The 19,207-nt window shown below is 28.7% G+C and overlaps 1 protein-coding gene and 1 long non-coding RNA gene across 13 annotated transcripts in view; one reads left to right on the plus strand and one right to left on the minus strand.

The window, feature by feature from the left end:
- The window catches only part of LOC129961868 (uncharacterized), a 41,876-nt gene that overhangs the window by 13,247 nt on the left and 9,422 nt on the right, over positions 1–19,207 (plus strand). The window lies entirely within an intron of this gene.
- Positions 1–19,207, minus strand: part of LOC129961867 (sodium channel protein para-like) — a 340,223-nt gene that overhangs the window by 4,878 nt on the left and 316,138 nt on the right. For 9 of the 12 annotated variants that reach the window (XM_056075468.1, XM_056075475.1, XM_056075474.1 and 6 more), the window contains 6 exons: positions 17,183–17,305; positions 9,632–9,895; positions 8,265–8,318; positions 6,411–6,548; positions 4,579–4,686; positions 1,479–1,749 (listed from right to left, as the gene is read on the minus strand). In XM_056075468.1, the coding sequence (XP_055931443.1) occupies positions 1,479–1,749; positions 4,579–4,686; positions 6,411–6,548; positions 8,265–8,318; positions 9,632–9,895; positions 17,183–17,305 (958 nt within the window). The remainder of the gene's footprint in view (positions 1–1,478; positions 1,750–4,578; positions 4,687–6,410; positions 6,549–8,264; positions 8,319–9,631; positions 9,896–17,182; positions 17,306–19,207) is intronic. The other 3 variants (XM_056075467.1, XM_056075478.1, XM_056075476.1) reach the window with 1 other exon arrangement.

Here is a 19,207-nt window from a genome sequence, read left to right on the forward strand (position 1 = left end):
AAATGCCAGAATTGAATTTATCGTTAATTCTACATCCATTTATAAGAATTCTTGCTCATAATAAACTGAGAATCTATATATTAAAAGAATATGGATTTATATATCTTAAAAATAATCCATACTTTTTCAGTGCTGTGTTAATCTCTTAATGGAATGAGAAATATAATCCAAATATACACATAAAGAAATTTTAGAACAACAACTATTGTACATTTTCTGCAATAAAACTTTTCATTAAATAAAGTATTATATGCCAGAACAGAATTTATCATTAATTCGACTTCCAATTATAAAAACTTTAGTTCATAATTAGCTGAAAATTTATTGTTAAGGATATATAGATTTATATATCACAAAAATTACTAATACATTTTATTTTTTAGAGCAGTGTTAATCTCTTAAGGGAACTGGGAGCATTTCTACCTTCAGAAAAATTATTTTTAAAATTTAATCCGATAAAATAGGGGTAATTCCACTCATTATTTATGGAAAGCGTAATTCGTATAATTTTGAGGTAAATTTTCTTTTAAGAACGAGTTTATAGAAAGATTTTTTCCCCTTTTCTTAAATAGAATAGAACGGTCCGAATAGTACGCATTCTATTCATTGAAATAGTATGAAATTTTATATAAAAATATATTTACAAACATTATGCATCTGTTAAACCTACTATTATTTTTTGCACACTATTATTGATCTTTAGAGGTTAATTATCATGCAAAATACCACATATTTTTTCAGATTTCCAAGTTATACGACATTCATTGTCTTTTGAAATTTCTGTTATTAATATATTTAAACTAAAATAAGTTCACTTGGATTCACTTATTCCAGTAAGTTCACTTATGCCAATATATAAATTTTCACAAGTTTCGGAGTGATTTCACTCAAATTTACTTTTTCTGAGAGGGCCGATTTATGGCTATGAATTTGAAAATTATCACATCACAACATATATTCGCTTAACCATTGAAACAAATATTTTAAGAAACAAATGTTTTTTTTTAGTTTTATAATTAAAATAAAACTTTTGTTCTATATGTTCTAAATTTCTATCGAATATAAAATTTGTTTGAGGGGGAAAAAAATCTTCTTTTTGTACAACAGAGAATTTGCTAATTTTCGTTGTTGAGAATGCTTTAGTTCCTTTAATGCATGTGAGATATATAATCCAAGGTATTTTTCCGTTAGCCGGACGTAAATGTCGCCAATTGTGAATCAAACCCGCATTTGGCGTAAGAAATTTGGCGGAATTCTACTTTATTTGGCGATTTTTCGCTTGCGCCCGGCTAACGGATTATCAACCAAACCCGAATTTGGCCTAAGAAATTTGGGTGGAATTCTATATTATTTGGTGATTTTTCTCTTGCGCCCGGTTATCAGAAAAGTACCTATCCAACCATATTTATGACGAAACGGCAGTAAAGAGAAATTTTAGAGCAGAAACAATTTCAGATTTATGAGTGAAGATAACGTACCTAATATAGACAGACTAACAACAACGAAGTCGAAAACGTTCCATGGTTCTTTGAAGTAATGCCATCGGAATGCAAAAATCTTGAGCACACATTCTGTGGTGAATATAGCAATGAAGAACACGTTAAGGCGGTCCAAAACGTCATTGAAGCCATCCTCTATTTGGTAGTGGTCCATGGCCATCACTATCATGTTCAGGCCAATGAACAACATGATTGCCATGTCGAATTTGGTATTGGTTGTCAGGTCGAAAACTATGGCTTGGGGTTTGAACTGAAAGAAAATTAGCATTTTTAAGTAAAGCGAAAAAAAATTTTCTCTCAAATTTCGATGAGGAGAAAATATGTAAGGTCAAGTAATAAGGTGAAATAAGGTAACGAAGTAAACGGGTAAAGGTAAGTAAACGGGTAATATGCCTTGTGGATGGAAGATTTTGCAGAACAAAAACATAATAAATGATTAATAATTATGCTTAGGGTTTGAACTGAAACAGAATTAGCATTTTTAAGTAAAGAAGAATTATGACTTATTTTCTGATAAACAAATACTATGTAAGGTAAAATAAGGTAACTAAGTAAGACGGCTGAAACCCTATAAATGCATTGCATATGGAAGAGTTTGGAGAATATGGAGATAATGAATGATTAATAATTATAAAAATTTCCATCGGCGTAGAAAGAACAAGTAGTGTCCGGGACATTGCATGATTTTTTTTTGGTGTTTTCAAATATTTAAATTTTGATATATACATTCTAGTAACATTTTACTTTTATAACCCTAGGTATCTAACTTCTGTTCTCTCATTACATCACTGATAATTTTCCAATATTTTCTCATTTATAAGTTGAGAATATTGAAATTTAACAGCGCATCTTTGGGAGCAGTCAAAGTTTTTGCGTTTTTATAATGAAGGATTAATAATTACAAAAATGTTCAATGGCATAGAAACAATACGTAATGCCCGATGTATTATGTGATTTTTTTGCCGATTTAAAATTTTTGAATTTTGACATACACTCCCTAATTTTAATTTCATTTCTTCTGATTTTACCGTCGTTACATCACTGATAATTTTTCATTATTTTCTCATTTATAAGTTGCAAATATTCCAATTTAATCCAATTAAATTTATCTTTTGGAATAGTCAAAGATTTTTTGTGTTCATTTTTAGAGTAAAAATGAAGTTAAAAGTTGAAAAATCTGCAAAAGAAAAACCAGAGTAACTTATATTAAATGAATCTTCAAATCATTCACTTTTTAAAATGGTAATAAAATAATCCTCCTCTTCAAACAAATCAAGCCATTTGCACAGTCTTGTAATTTCCAACTAGATTTTCAAAGTGAGGTAAAAGGCAACTATTCATTAAATACATAAAAAAAATTTAGAAATTATTTTTGTAATAGTAAAACCTTTGAAATGAGAAGATAATTTATCTTTTTTAAGAAAGTCGTATAGCTAGCTAAATGATTATCAGCTGCTTCAAAATTATACGTCTTCCATCCATTATTATTCTTGTGTTTAAAATAACTCTTATACGTAAGAGAAAACGAAAGTCAATTTTTAGATATTTCTGTTGTTCAATGTATTTAGTCCAGTTATAAACAAGACTGTTCGTGCAAATTATATATTGAAATTATAAAACATCTAATGAAAATATATTTTATTACCCTTGGCGTTGGCATGGCTACTTAATACGTCTATTACCACTACTTACACTTGATATTCGGACCATAGCATCTATCTAATTAGATGATTTCTTATCTCTTATTATTTGTTATCTCTTAACTATAGTAGAAAGTAGGTTACCTAATTAAATAGATAGTTTGCTGCAATTAGATGCTAGGTATGACCTACAGGGGATTCACATGGCATTTAACATGTTAAACGAATTCTAGTTGTCTTGGTATCGCTTTCAGCGGCCTCTTGTACTAATAGAGACCGGCTATTAAACACTACTACTCACACTTTCTATTCGGATAATCAATCTAATTAGATGACATCTTCTAAGCTATCTCTTAAATATAGTAGAAAAAGGGTTATCTAATTAGATAAGTACAATTAAAAATTATGCGTGACCTACAGGTGATTCACGCGACAGTCAACATGTTAAATGACTCTACTTAGCCTTGGTCTTGGTATGGCTACTTGTTACACTTCCAATACTTACACTTGATATTCGGACCATTTATTTAATCAGATGTCCCCTTTCTTTGCAATCCCTTAACTACAGAGAATCGAGGTTATCTAATTAGCTTAGAGGTAGGTAGAGTAAAACAGAGTTTATCTATTTAGGTAGCTGAGTCGGTGAAATTAGATATCACATGCAGATGATTCACACAGCATTCAGCATGTTAAATGAATTCTAGTTTCTCTTGGTTTTGGTATGGTTATTTGATATGTATATTATTAATATTCACACCTGATATTCGACCTATCTGTCTAATTAAATGATTACTTCTTTTTATCTGTTATCTATAGTAGATAAGAGGTTATCTAATTGAATGGATGGTTCGGTACAATTAGATATTAGGCGTGACCTGTGGATGATTCACAAGGCAGTAAACGTGTTAAATGAACTCTACTTAAGATTGGTCTTGGAATGGCTACTTGACACGTACACTGTCAATACTCACATGATATTGGGACTTTCTATATAATTAAATGACACCTTCTTTGCTACCTCTTAACTTTAGTAGAAAAGAAATTATCTAATTAAATAGATAGTTCGGTGCAATTAGATGTTAGGCGTGACCTATAGATGATTCACATGGCATTCAACGTGTTAAATGAATTCTAGTTGTCTTGGTATCGCTTTCACCGGCCTCTTGTGCTAATAGAGATCGGCTATTAAACACGTACACTGCAATTACTCACACTTTATATGTGGACCCTCTAATCAGATGACACCCTACTTTGCTATAGTAGAAAAGAGGTAATCTAATTAGATAGATGGTTAAGTCAAATTATGTGTCACCTACTGGTGATTCATACGGTAGTCAACGTGTTAAAGGAAATCTAATTATATAGTTCGGTACAGTTAGATATGTGTGACCTGCAGATGACTCACACGGTAGTCAAAAAGTCAAATGAGATCTATTTACCCTTGGTCTTGGTATGGCTTTCACCGGCTTCTTGTCTCCCATTTTTTTCATGGCGTTGTAGTATTTCTTCTGATCTTCCGTCATGAACATCTCCAGGGATCCCCCTGCGTAAATTCCGATGGGGAAAAAGTTAGATTGGTGTGTAGGGGGAGACAGAAAGAGAGGTGAGAAAATGAAAAAAAGAAAAGCTAGTGAATTAAGTGAGAGAGAGAAAAGAAAGGTGAATGAAAAGCATGCAAGACTTAGAGAAAGAGAGAGAAAATACAAGCAGAAAAATGGTGGGTTTCTAATGTGTTAGGGTTCACGCATTGTTAAGCAATGCTTCCCTATTTCTATAACTGTAAGGGATGATGGGTAAGGAGTGTAGTGGGAAAAGAGGTGAATAAAAATTCATTCATATAAATTTTAAAATAATGATGGATTCTATACAAAAATTGAGTATATGGTATAAAAGATTTGTCAATAAAATAGCTCTACCTTAAAATGGTCAAATAGAAATTGAATTTCCATTCGAAAGAGCAGCATCGGCTCTAGAACGGAGAGGATGATTAGTCAGGAGATGACAACGCCATCTATCGTTCGGGTAAAACCCAAATCTTTCATTTCCCGTCCAATTTTTTTTTCATCTTACTTTTTTTTCTTTCTTTAATTTGATTTTTTCCTTCTTTTTAGCAGGAAATCATTTTGAAATTCGGATTTTACCCGAAAATCCGAAAAATCTTAAAAAGTCTAGGAAAATAAGATGTCTTAAATTGAAATATCCTTACAGTTATATATATATGAGAGCATATATTAGTAGTCAGTGCAGCCAATAGTTTAGTGCAGCTAATAGACAGATAGACAGACGACAGCAAAATTAGAAAGCAGATAGAGCTTTAGTGAGCGGTCTCTGCTCTACTCTAAGGCCGGTGATCAGTTAGCAGTACATCCAAACAATTTTTTCTCATCAGAGATTTTATAAAGAAAAATATACTTCTCTTTTTATTTCTTTTTTATCTTTACAATTGAATTCTTTATTAACTTATTTTTTTCCTTTTATTGTTATTTTTTAATTTTTTTAAAAATTTATTCTTATTTTTATTCTCAATTTTTTTCTTTTTCTTCTTATTTTCATTCTTTAATTCTTTTTTTATTCATTTTTTATTTCTTTATCTCTTTTACTTTTATTAATTCTTTATTTTCTGCAACTTTGGAATTAACGCGGTTTTTCTTTTCAATTTTGTTCATTTAACGAGTTAATTAATTTTAGTGTATATGATTTCTTATAATTTTTTTTAAAATTCGATTATTTTACGCTTTGGCATTGAGGTTGTTGCGGTTGCAAATTTATCCCTTGAAGCTTAGTATTTTAAAGACATATCTTTCATAATATGTCTATATCTATATCTATTAAAGGTTCTCTATCTATAGCTAACGGTTGTAGATGGTTGACTAATAGTCTATCTGGAGCACTGATCTATGCTCTATTGCATTCCTATTCCTAACCTAAACGAGTGCCTATCAATACTATTTGTGCATTAAATTTCTATCTGTGCCGTAATTACTTAAATAAAGATGCATAATTCAACTAACTAAAATTTTCCTAATAGAGGTGATAAATTTGATATTATTTAGTCACTAATACCAATTTCTTATTTACCTTTGATTCAGCTACCTGTCTATACATCATCTATACACGTCAATACATCATCATACATACACTATTCTATACATCAAGTTAAATATAAAAATCAACAGACATAATATTCACAATGTTTACAACATATAAATACACAAGAAAATGAGAAAGAAACAAAGAATTGTGCAAGGTTTAGACCAATAAAAATACTTATCTTCTTTTTTTGCTCGTTGAAATTGTCGATGATCACACCAATGAAAAGATTCAGTGTGAAAAAGGACCCGATGATGATGAACAGAACAAAGTATAAATACATCATCAGATTGCCTTCTTCTAGAGGTTGTTCGTTTACCTTGTTTGGGATAAAAAGAAAATGGTTTATATAAAATGTTCATTTTCACGTTCTCGTTTTACGAATTACACGCAGAGTAAATGTTGTAATTGTCAAAAACCTTGGATTATGTTTACATTGATATATCAATTTCCATGCTCTTTTGTAGGAACGTTTGGATAAAAAAATGGCTCTTGTAAAATGCCCATTTTAAGTTCTCGCTTACGAATTTCACGTAGAGAAAAGACTGTAATAGGCATTTACCTTAGCATTATATTTATATTAATATAAAGGTTCTCGTTTTACGAACTACACGCAGAGTAAATGTTGTAATTGTCAATAACCTTGGATTATGTTTATATTAATATATCCATTTCCATGCTCTTTTGTAAGAACGTTTGGATAAAAAAAAAATGGCTCTTGTAAAATGCCCATTTTTACGTTCTCGTTTACGAATTTCACGTAGAGGAAATGCTATAATAGTCACCATTACACGTGGAGAGAATGCTATAAGTCATTAATCTTAATATTATATAAATATGATCATTTCTATGTTCCTTTATGCGAATGTCTGGGATAAAAAAATGGTTTATATAAATGGCCCATTTTCACGTTCACATTTACGAATTACACATAGAGAAAAAGGATAGAAAAATTATTCGTCTGTGCATTATATTTATATAGATATGCCCAGTTCCGTGTTGTTTTATATGAATGTTTGGAATAAACTGAAAATGGATTATATGAAATGCCCACTTTCATACTTTTGTCGACGTATGCAAAGTACTGTAATTGTTATTTACTTGAGTATTCATTATATTTATAATTATGCCCATTTTGGTATTCTTTGATACGAAGTACACATAAAAAATATTATAAAAGTCGATATTTAAATTTTAATGTATATAAATGTTTTATGCATCCTTGAATCTATGTAAAAAGTTTGGAATTTTTTTCTAAATATTATAACTTGGAAATTTTTGAAAAATGTACAAACACTCTAACACTCTAGCTCCAAACACGCGATGGATTTAACTGGTGAGTTTTAACAAGCGATTCTTATTCGAAAATTGTAGTTTTTGTACTAAATTGATCAACCAAAGTAGCATTTTATTTAAAATATAAATTCTTGGGGTTTTTTCGCAAGTATGCGCATAATGAGATTGGAATATATTTATCTCAATAAGTTTCTTGGATTTTTAAACTTGTATAAACTTATCTCATTAAGTTTCGAGAAAAAGATAAATAAAATTACGTATCTCTTTTACAATAGAAACACTTATTAATTGTATTTATAAAAGTTAATTCAACTTTTGAAATTTATATTTAAGTAATTATACATATACGTAATCGAAAAAATGTCCCCTATTTAATGAAGTTAAAATTGATAAAGTGTTTTTTAAAAAATCCAACCCTTAAATGTATTGTAAAGACAAATTTACTATTATTTACTAATTAATATCCATAAGATAAGAACCAGAGAAATTTATACGTCATTTTTACTTTAAAATTTTCACATAACTTTATATTGGTTTTTATATAGAAATATTAATATTATTTATGCGTTACAAAAGAACAAACTTCAGGGTTTGACGCATTTTTAGAAAATTCCAAGAATTGGAACATTAATACGAAATAATCTATAAAATAACATAAAAATATGGCATTTTGTTAGATTCCAGTAATGCATCCCGTAAAACCATAACTGTTTTAAATGTCTGCAATGTTGAAACGTACTTGTCTAGTGTCTACGGCCGAATACATGATGTCAATCCAGCCTTTGAAGGTTGCCTGAAATTAGAACAAAAATATAATACATATCTATATATAGCATGAACAATGTGTAGCAATCTAAGTGTATTATTTAGTATTAAAAAAAGCATTATTATAGGTATGGTTTGGGGATAAAGAATTTGAGTTTAAATAATGCGTTCTTAAAAAAGACTCAACATTATATAAAGATTGTAAATAATTTACACATATTTGCCTCATATGGTGTCACAGTCACTTAATCACTTAATGGTGTCACAATTACTTAATGCTAAACGGAACGTTAGTAAAACTTAATTTTACATTTAGCTGAACACTGGACGCTATATTTACTTAAGTAATGTTCCTACAACCGAATGCAGTATAAAATTGAAACGAAAACTTCATAAGTGTTCAATACAGATAATGAAAAGTATAAAAGTTCCTCAGCTAAATGCTGAGGATCGAATCTAATACAACTTCTTAATTAATTTGAAATCCAACACTTTTTATGTTCAAGTTGTTTATTTCTTGTTATAGAAATTCACAAAACCTGACATAGTTTAGTTGCATAAATACTGCATTTTCAAAGATTACTTGTATTAAAGAAGTATATTTGTCTGAAGGCAGAATAATATATGCATTCTAAGTTTCAAAAGTTTTTTCTAGATAAGACTTTGGCTTGATATTAATAAACTGTCGAATTTATTTAAAATATTTTAATACTTTTACTCTTAACTTTTTATGTAGCTTGCTGATAAGTTAAGAAAGTTCGGCAAAAACAAAGAGTTTCGAGCTTGCATGCTTTAAAAAATTAATTTTTAAGCATCTTAAAGAATATTATACTCTTTGTACATGTATGCTTCTACAACAATTACTTAATATTAAAAAAAATTAGATTGTGTATCCATTTTTGAAATCGTTATTAATGTTAAATGTATAAATTGTCAATAAACCAAATATTACCATTAGAATTAAAATGCAAATTTCCACCATATTTTATAACAACTATTTTTAAAAGAATAAAGTTCTTTATCCTCTTAATAATTATTAATAATTAACTGAAATTGAATAAAACGTACACAAGTAGAAGATAATTGGATACTTCTTTCTTATAGCACCTCCCCAAGACTTACTTGGCGACCTTAAGATTACGCCAAGTATGATTATTAATTAAAATTTCTAATTTTTTCAAGTTTTTATAGAATTGAAATCGTCTGGCTAGATTTCAGCACCATCTTGGCGACATATATCAGTTTCTTGGCGATCGAATCTAAGGGTCTGCTATAAAAGGAAATATCCAACATTGCATTATATGCAACATGCATTTTACATGCATGCATACCGAGACTTACCACTTGAAATAAAGCCAAGTAAGCATTTAATACATTGTCAAAATTGATTTTCGGATTCGTCCACGTAAAATTCTTAGCTTTACAATCGTCTCTAGTATTGACGAAAGTGATGTTAACTTTTTCACCATTTTCGTCTTCACAATAGAAGTACTTTCCGCCAAACAGCTGAACGCCCATGATTGCAAAAATCAGCCAGAATATCAAACACACCAGCAGCACATTACAAATAGCTGGAATGGCTTGTACCAGTGCATTAACCACAACCTGAAATACATATCACTTTAACATTTGCAATCAAAACAGTTATTTTTTTCTTTTAGTGTTTCTATGTTTAAAAAAAGTGATAACTTGACTAATTTCTGATTCAATTATTGTGCTTTAAAATAATAAAATAATAATATTAATAATAATAAAAAATATTGAGGGAAATAAGTTTTCAACGATAAATGGTGATAATTTATTTTTTAATTAAAAATCAGTAAACCAATGAAGATTATTTGCCTCATATAACGCATGTCATCATAATTTATATAGTATTTTTTTTATTGATTTGTTTAAAATTATTTGATAATTTTAATAGTATTTTATTGCTATGATTTATTCATTTCTGCTTTTTATGAAAATAATTCCCAGAATAATATAAATTCAAATTATAATACATTTTAATAAATAATATAAATAATATGAATTAAAACTGTCACGAAATATGAAAAAGAATTCATGAGATTAAAATATAATTAATATTTTAAATATTAATATTTAAAAAAAGTCTTGCTTATTTTTTGTTTCTAATTAACATCTCCAATAAATTTAATCGTTCAATAAACACCAATATTCATTTGTATATTTTTTCATTCTAAATAATATTTAAAAACGGAATTAAAAATTATAAAAGTTGACTTGCTGTAATATTTCTTGTAAATAATCCGAAAATGAATTAAGAAATTTTTAAAATATTAAAAATACAAAACGTAATTGATTTCATATTTAAAAATGTGAAATTCAGAATAGAAAATGTTTTATAAGAAAAAGATTTATGTATAAAATATTTTTTAAGTAGCATATATTTTCGCAAAACTTCATGCAGTTAATTGTTTTTAAAAAAAAGCCCATAAAAGAATCATTATAGGTAACATCAAATTTTAGACATCACTATTTGCATAGCATTAAGTTATTTTGTAATTAAACTGGCCAAAAACATCTCGTAAATTTTCTGATTTGGTGTTTTTCAATATATTTTGCATTTATAATAATTGAATGAATATCAATATCTGAATATTACACTAACAGACTATCCAAACAAAAGATATAATTTAAATTTTTTAATACTAAAATTTACTTTCACAGTATTTCATATATTATTTCGAGCTGAAAGAAAATTCGTTTCAATATCTTAATAAATTTTAAACAAATTGAATACAAAAGTTCAATAACCGATCACTCAAAATTACTAATGAAATTTATTTGCTAGTAATATATAATTTTCACCAATAATGTATTAGCATATTAATTTTCAAATTTTATTAAAAAAAAACTGCAATTGATATTTATTTCAAAACATACTGGTGGAAAATGAAATCCAAACACGTGCTAAAAAAAATAAGAATGGTGCAAACATGCAAATATTTTTTCTCTTTAAATTTGCAATGTAAACTTCAACGTTATTTGCTACTTTTCGGATTGAGCATTATGAGCTAGATTTAAATCAAAGAATAATTCCAATCATTGAATTAACGAAGGCAGATTCAGCAGTTAACTAAATTTAGAAAAGAAGTTATGGATGACTGCTAGAAGGATGGGGTTTTTTTCCCGCGATATTGAAAGGCTTAGCAGGGAAGTATCCGCTGTGGTTTTCCGGTATTTTTTATTGCCGATTTACATGATTTTCGGTATTTGCGGTTATGAATAAGTACTATTTCAAGAAGGCCAGTGTCCAACTGCACGTGGTAACTACTGAAAGAAAAAAACTGCTATTTTCTCCGCATGACTGTTACAGAACGTTCTGCATCTGTAGCAGAAATTGAAGATTCCGTTGTCCTTAGACTAGCACAGCGAACGATTACTTTTGAGAGTTTCGAGCCATACGTTCTTTAACATTCATGCGAGTCTTATCTCTGAGGAGCAAAGGATTATCTGAGAGACAGTTCCTAGCCATACACTCTGTAGCATTCATACCACTGTTATTTCTGAGTGACAACGAAAGATTAATTGGAAGACAGTTCAGATCCATATGCCCTATAGATTCATGCCATTTATCTCTAAGTGAAGATTATTTGAGGGACAATTTCAAATCAGATGTCCTGTAGCATTCATACTAGTGTTGTTCTTAGAATAATACAGCGAACAATTACTTCGGAACAGTTCCGCGTCAAATGCTTTGTAGCGTTGATACCATTGTTTCTAAATGACACGTCATTTGCGGACGATTCTTGAAGAATGGAGTGAAAATCTGTTGTGTTCTTAGAGAATCGTTTCTGCCTTGATGCCAGCGATTGCTGAATAGAAAGTGAGCTGATAAGAACTTGAAATCAGACTGTGTGTGGCGTAAAAACTTTGGACCTACACCAAGAGTTATGGAGAACTTGGAGCCAAACTGTCTGTGACGTAAAAACATTGAACCTACACTAAGATTTATAGTTTGGAAGAACAATTTCCTATGATGAATTTTTCCATTGATCTAAATCACTTTCTTAGTGTTTGGATTTTATTTTCACCAGTGTATAATATAAATGCCGATTTAAAATTAAAAAAAAAACATTGGTAATAATAAATCTGTTAAAAACTATCAATACAAAATTTTAATACAATATAAATGTGCTGTACACAGAAAAATATTTCATTTATAATACAAAAAATTGATGATTGATGAATTTATATAAACAATATATGACATAAAAAATGAACAGGAATTGATTTGAATCATGCCATACTAAGCTACATAAAGAGGGTTACAACGAAAGCATGCTTCTTAAGACTAGTGAGTTACGTCACGGACAAGGACAGTTTGAAATAATGCCACATGCAAAGCAAGCTCAAGCAACAAAGAAATACTTACCATTGCAAAAACATCAAGGGAAAAAAATGGCCTTTTAATTTCGACGGAAAACTTCCCTCAGCAAAAACGGGCAGCTTAAAAAGTCTTATTTTTTTATGATTCAAAATCGCTTCTGCAAATTTTTATATCATTGCCTTTGTGCGTACAACGGGGCTAAATTGAAAACAACCAGTCACCACGAAATTTGGGTTTGAAACATAGGTTAAACCTAAGAACATGGTACGGTCGCATCGCCAAATTGGCTACATTTTCACCAGCCAATTTGTGTTAATTCTAAAACAAAATTTGATGAGATACCGCTTGAAAAAATACAAATTAGGTGGCCGTACCCAGTTTTTAAGTCTAACCGAAAATTTTAGTTGGTTTCCGAGTCCCGAGAAGCAGTAATTTATTTTTAGCTTTTCATATAAAGCTAAAAATCATAATTATTGTTCTCCAAGAATGGCGGGTTTGGCATGGTATATTAGTTGATCTATTTATTTGTATTTAACGAGTCTGGGTGTTGGATGTAACTCCCACTTCTTTACTTTTTGCGCGGGTAGCCCAGTTGTACTTTATGATATATCATTGTTTAACTCTAAATTTGAAAAAAAAGTCCCGATATTTCCAATGTTTAGGTAACAGCAAACTTTATTTGCCTACTGAGCTTTTCATGCATATAAAGTAACGAAATAAAAAAAGAAATTTAAGAAGAAGAGAACGAGAGAGAGGGTATATTAGAATGTGAAATTCATCCACAGTGCCTTGTAAAGTGAATAAGGAAATATTTATTATTATTAATAATGATAATAATTAAACACTTAAACAGCTGAATACATATTTTTTTTTTCAAATTCTACTCTAAAATACTATAAACAAGACTTATACTAATCCATTGAATTTCTCATTTTTCTTTCTTTAATAACAATGGTACTACATATAAGAAAATATTATTTTATCATTGTTGTCGTTGTTAATGAATGAAAATTTTACAGATATTTGAAATTATATTTATTTATTTGCCCCCCCCCCCTGTAGCTATGCTTATAGTATTAAATTAAATTAATTGTTCATTCTTTAAAAAAACTATCTATAACTTATGCAGGAAATTAGATTTTAGTTGTTATAAAATGTTCGATATTCGATCGATATTTATCGATATTCTGATTTTAAAATTAAAATAGTTAGACAATAATTAAGTTAGACAATATATAATTATTACTTATTATATAATTAATATAAGTAATAAGTAATACAAGTTTATATAATGAATGGAAAATAACTTCGTCCCGTACAATATCGAGTGTATCGGCTAGTTAGCAATAGAGCGAAACTGATTATGTGGTTAAGCCAGTAATATTTATTAAAATGCTGTAATCATAACTTGCTTAATCTAATTCTGTTTTCAAAGAAAAATCAATTAAATACTTTATTAAAAAAAATAATTTTATGTAACATAAACTTATTATTATTCCAAATAAGTTTTCAAAGTTGAAAATCTTTGTAAGTGGTGTCATCTCAATATCATTTCGCATATGCTTGTGAATTCTGCATATAGTTATTTTTTTTCTACTGTAAATATTTTGGTATTTAAATAAAATTCCCGTAACATGCCCACCAGAATGGTCACAGATACAGTGGTATGAAACGGCGTTCTGTTCTGTAGCATATAGTAACTGAAATTTATAAATTTATTCTCTTGTCACATTTGTTCCAATTTATGCAGATAAATTGATTAGTTTTGCTAGTAGCTGTAAATTAGAAACTTGGATTAAAATATAATTAAATAAAAATTAAATTATTAACTGCATTTTACATTAATATTTATTTAACCTTTTTAGGACAGATGATGTCATTTGCCAATGCATCATCCGTCCAGAAAGGGTTAATTATATATAAATATTCTAGATAACATCAAGAGCAGGATACAGCAAATTTTTATAATATTTAAAATAACTGATCTATATACATAATATAGTATTCATGTACACATATTAACAAATGATACATATCATATATACATTGCATTAATAAATAAAAGAATGGATGCATTATTACATTATTAACTAAAATTTATTAATTCAATTTTTTATAAACAATTAAAAAAGAGAAAGAAATTTAATAAATCAAAATACAAGGAATCTTTGAACACAGTTGCTATTAAATAATAAATAATAATTTGTATTGATTTACGTAAAGTTATAATGGATTTATAAATATATAAATCATATTTAGGGAAGAAAGTGCAAATAACGAATACACAAAATATTGAAATGTGCATGAGTTTTATTTAACATGCATTCTTTTGGTGCATTACAACAACATACCCACATTTTTGATTAGGAACACCAAAATAGGCACTATGGATGAGCAGATTGAAATAAAGAAGATAGAAAAATTGAAAAACTAAATATGAAATTTCAAAAATTATCTAAAATGTGAGAGAAAAGAGTACTTCAGAAATGTGAGTGGTAATAGTAATTAAAAAATATATATATTGAATATTTGTGCTAAAGTTTTAGACAAAAATATGAGTGATTATTTACTTCGCTGTAAAGTCGTTTCTATAAAGATATCCAAATAAAAGAGTTCTTGGTCTTTATCTTTTGTGTCCACCTCACATTTCTGTGAATCTTGGGAAAAAGTGAAAAATCCAGAGGTGAAAATTCGCAATCTTATTTTTTAATATTGTTTTCCTATGCAGTTTGATCCACAGCAAGCAAAAGAGATTTACAATTATTTTTAATTGATGCGGAATGGATCAACGATCCTAATCCTGACAACAAAATTGAAAGCTTTAGAAAATACAAGATTTATGAAGATATCTTTAATAAGAGTCGAGATCCGGAGATCCTCCTTAATAATTTGATACCCTTTCGTGAAAATTATAGTGTAAATTTTCATACGAAATACATTTTCTCTTAGGAAAACTGATCTCGGATCGATCTCTGTATTGCGCTCATAGCGATATTGCGTTGTTGCTGTGCGAAACTAATACACATTCTTTTTTTTTACCATTGTGTTCATCTTGAAATGCTCTCTTTGAGTACTCTTCCGCAATGTTTTGCTATCTGTATTTCGTATTTTCTTTTAGAATAATGCATCGTTATCTATTATCCAACTTGTTATGTTGTTCTAGCCATACAGCGATCAGATGATATCCATAATACTTGTTTAAAGAATATTAAAAATTGTAAGGTTTTTATATAATGAATGGAAAAGATATAAATTGAATCATAATAGTAAAGTTCTGCTTATAGTAAAGAATCTTTGAAATAAAGTTTAGACTTAGATTTAAGAATACATTCATTAACCAATGTTAATATAAAGCAAATACTGATGAGTGTCTACGAAGAAGCGTATGCTTTATAAATACTAAAGAGCAACTATTAGAATAGAATTTCGACAACGAATTATGGACGATTCTTTATTTTATAGATATCGATTTATAAATTTGAGGCAAGTAATATTTTAATCTTATATTTTCTTTTCTTCTGCCTTTCATATAAAAGAAGTGTACCTATTTGTTATATGCTTATTAAATTGGAATTTTGTAATTGATATTGTGCAAACTTTTTGATTTATAATAATTTTGAAATTTTCTGCACTTGTATTTTATTTAAAGCAACACACTCTTTAAAAATATTTTTAGAGCCTAATAATCAGTAACCTATTATATAAATCAAATTTTTTTTATTCCTTAGAGTGACACCCGGCTAGTAATGAATTTGAGAAGTAAATTGATTCCACAATATTTATAATAATACATTATACATGAATGGCCATAAATTGGAATAGAAGTAAAATGAATGAATTCCTCTTTTTTATAAAAGTGGGCTTTTAAAATATGTTTAATGGAAACTCATTTTGTAGAGATAACTTTATTAATATTATTATTCAATAGTATTTATTATTTTTTTAAATTTTATTAGCTTTTCTTCTTTTAACCGTCTGAATTCTTAAAACTTTGGAGACTCAGAATACTAAAGATCGCGAATTTCTCTTTCCTATAATAATAATAATAATAATAATAATAAAAACGTTCAAACCCTACCCCAGCAAAAAGACATCTTTTTAAAGAAGCTGATATTCAAGATAGGGCTCTGCTTAGCAGATGGATATTAAAGAAATTTGTTGAAAGAAATGCGTTCGTCTCTTCCTTATTTCAGTGTAAGGAATTTGTAAAGATGTCTGAGCGTTTGTCATACTTCGATTTAACGGGCGTTTGGGGTGTTTCATTATTGAAAGTGATGTTAATGTAAAAATGGAATGAATTTTCACCTCTGTTACAATACTAAAGATGATAACCAAAAGATGAAAGAATGAATGAAAGGAAGGGAACAAAACGGGGAAGAAAAAAAGAACGAAATATAAATAGATAAGTGATAAATAATAAATAGATGCCAATTGCATGCAAGTGTTTTTATCGATGTGCTCGTGAGACAGGATCCCCCTTTCTTTTAGGAAATAAAAACTAAATCTTAGAGGGGGCGTTCCGAATGTCTCTCGGCACTCACCCTCATTCCTTGAAATCGCGAGAGAGCCCGCAGTGGACGCAGGGCACGGAGCGTTCGCATAGTCTTGAAGGCTTGTATGTTTCCTCCCCCAACTTCTGTTGCTAATAGATTGATCACAGACACCTACAAGGTCAAGTTGAACAATTGAAGGTCAAGTTGAAGTAACTATCAAGGATGGGCAATGTTTGAGATTTTTTTTTATCACTATCAACACGCGAGATCCTGCAAAAGAAATGGATTACCAAATACTATTAAAACGCGTTTAAACGTCACGTCTGCTGCTCCAGGGTTTAGCCGTTTGGGAGAACAAATGTATCCTTATATTATCCAATTAGCACGCGATATTGTATGATGTCTTCACGATATTTCTCTATTTTCTGAATGCCGTGGTGGAATATTGAAGGTTTTGTAAAAATATTGGTGGATATTTTGGACCAATATGAATGTGTGTAATAATAATCTGCTAATATGGCATTTTGTTCTTAAATAGTATTTTATAAAAATGTGCCATTGACTTTAATTTTTTTCGTTCATTATGGAAAAGAAGACCACAATACGAAATCTCCCTTTTTATTAATTTACTAGCCGCCTTTGGAGACCGTCTTGTTCACGAGGAATATATGCTTTCTTGGCAATTAATTTATGATTAACACGGAATTCGTTAATCAAAAATTGCACTTTGGTTTTTGATAAGACTGAAAAATATAGTCTTATCAAATTTTATATAGATTCAAATATATTCAATTTTATATAGATATTCAAATAGATTTTATAAAACAGTCTGCTATAAATTACTGCTGTTGCAGTTTGAAAAGTGGGGAGAGGGGGAGGTGCAAATCCTACTTCTAAGTGAATGTCCACAGAAAGCAGTTTATGCTTTATTGAGACAATCGATTTAATTCAAATTTCAGTATAACAATAAAAGCATTATTACAAATTGTGAATCAAATTTAAAAAAATAATAATAAAATCAAAGAAAAATTGTATTGAAATCAAATTGATATACAAATAAAAAGACAATTTTTTTTTGAGTTTTAAGAGGGTGCATTTTTTTTTTTTTTTTGTAAAATGGTATTTACGGAATATATAATTGAAAACACAAATAATTTGCATAATTTTTAATTAAGCATATTTGAAATAACTTTTAAATTTTGGAAATTTGGCAAAATTCAACAGTTTTGGCCTCGTGCTCTGAAAAGGAGGTTTGTAAATTTCATTAAAATGGGACAAAAACAGCAGCTTTGCATAAAAAAATATATATATTATAAAAAATTTATCTTAATATTTTTTTCCCATCTATTTATTTTGGATTATATTAAATAAATTTCTTCGGGATTTTATCTTCAATATTTATCGCATTCTAGCACTCTTGCAATTCAAATAATGATCTGTTAAACAGATTTAAATAGACAAACTTATGAAATTCAATGTTTCGCATTGTAGAAATCTTTTTCCAAATGACGGTATATTTATATATATATATATATAAACAAAAAATACTAAAACCTTTTGTGTTAGAAGTGAAAATGAATGTATATTATATTATGTAAATAATAATTAGAATTTATTTTATAAAGATCATCAAAAACGCCGGATTAATTAAATATTTTCTAAAAAACGAAAAATATATTTCAAAGTCTCATTTTGTCTAGGTATTCAAAATGACAATTTTTTAAATTTGAAATTAGAGTTATGTTTCGTATAAGTAAAAAATTTAATGTATATCTTTAAAATGTGATCATATATTCGTTTTATAATTAATTGTAATTACTATGTGTTTGTATAGTCATGTATTACTTATGAAGATTGGGTTTAACGTTTAAACGCGTTTTACCTACACGGTCACCCCTCAGCAATACTTACTTTCGTTCATTTTTTTTTTCTTGAAGTCACATATATACAATTCTTGGTCGAATGAAAAGTTCGTATTATTTTGTATATTAAACGTCAGACAATTCTGTGAATCTAAAATCAAAATATTTGCTTTTGGATCTCAATCAATGGACTTCTACCTCTATTGGGTTG

This window comes from Argiope bruennichi, chromosome 2 (genome assembly GCF_947563725.1).
Source record: "Argiope bruennichi chromosome 2, qqArgBrue1.1, whole genome shotgun sequence".
NCBI classification, from domain to species: domain Eukaryota; kingdom Metazoa; phylum Arthropoda; class Arachnida; order Araneae; family Araneidae; genus Argiope; species Argiope bruennichi.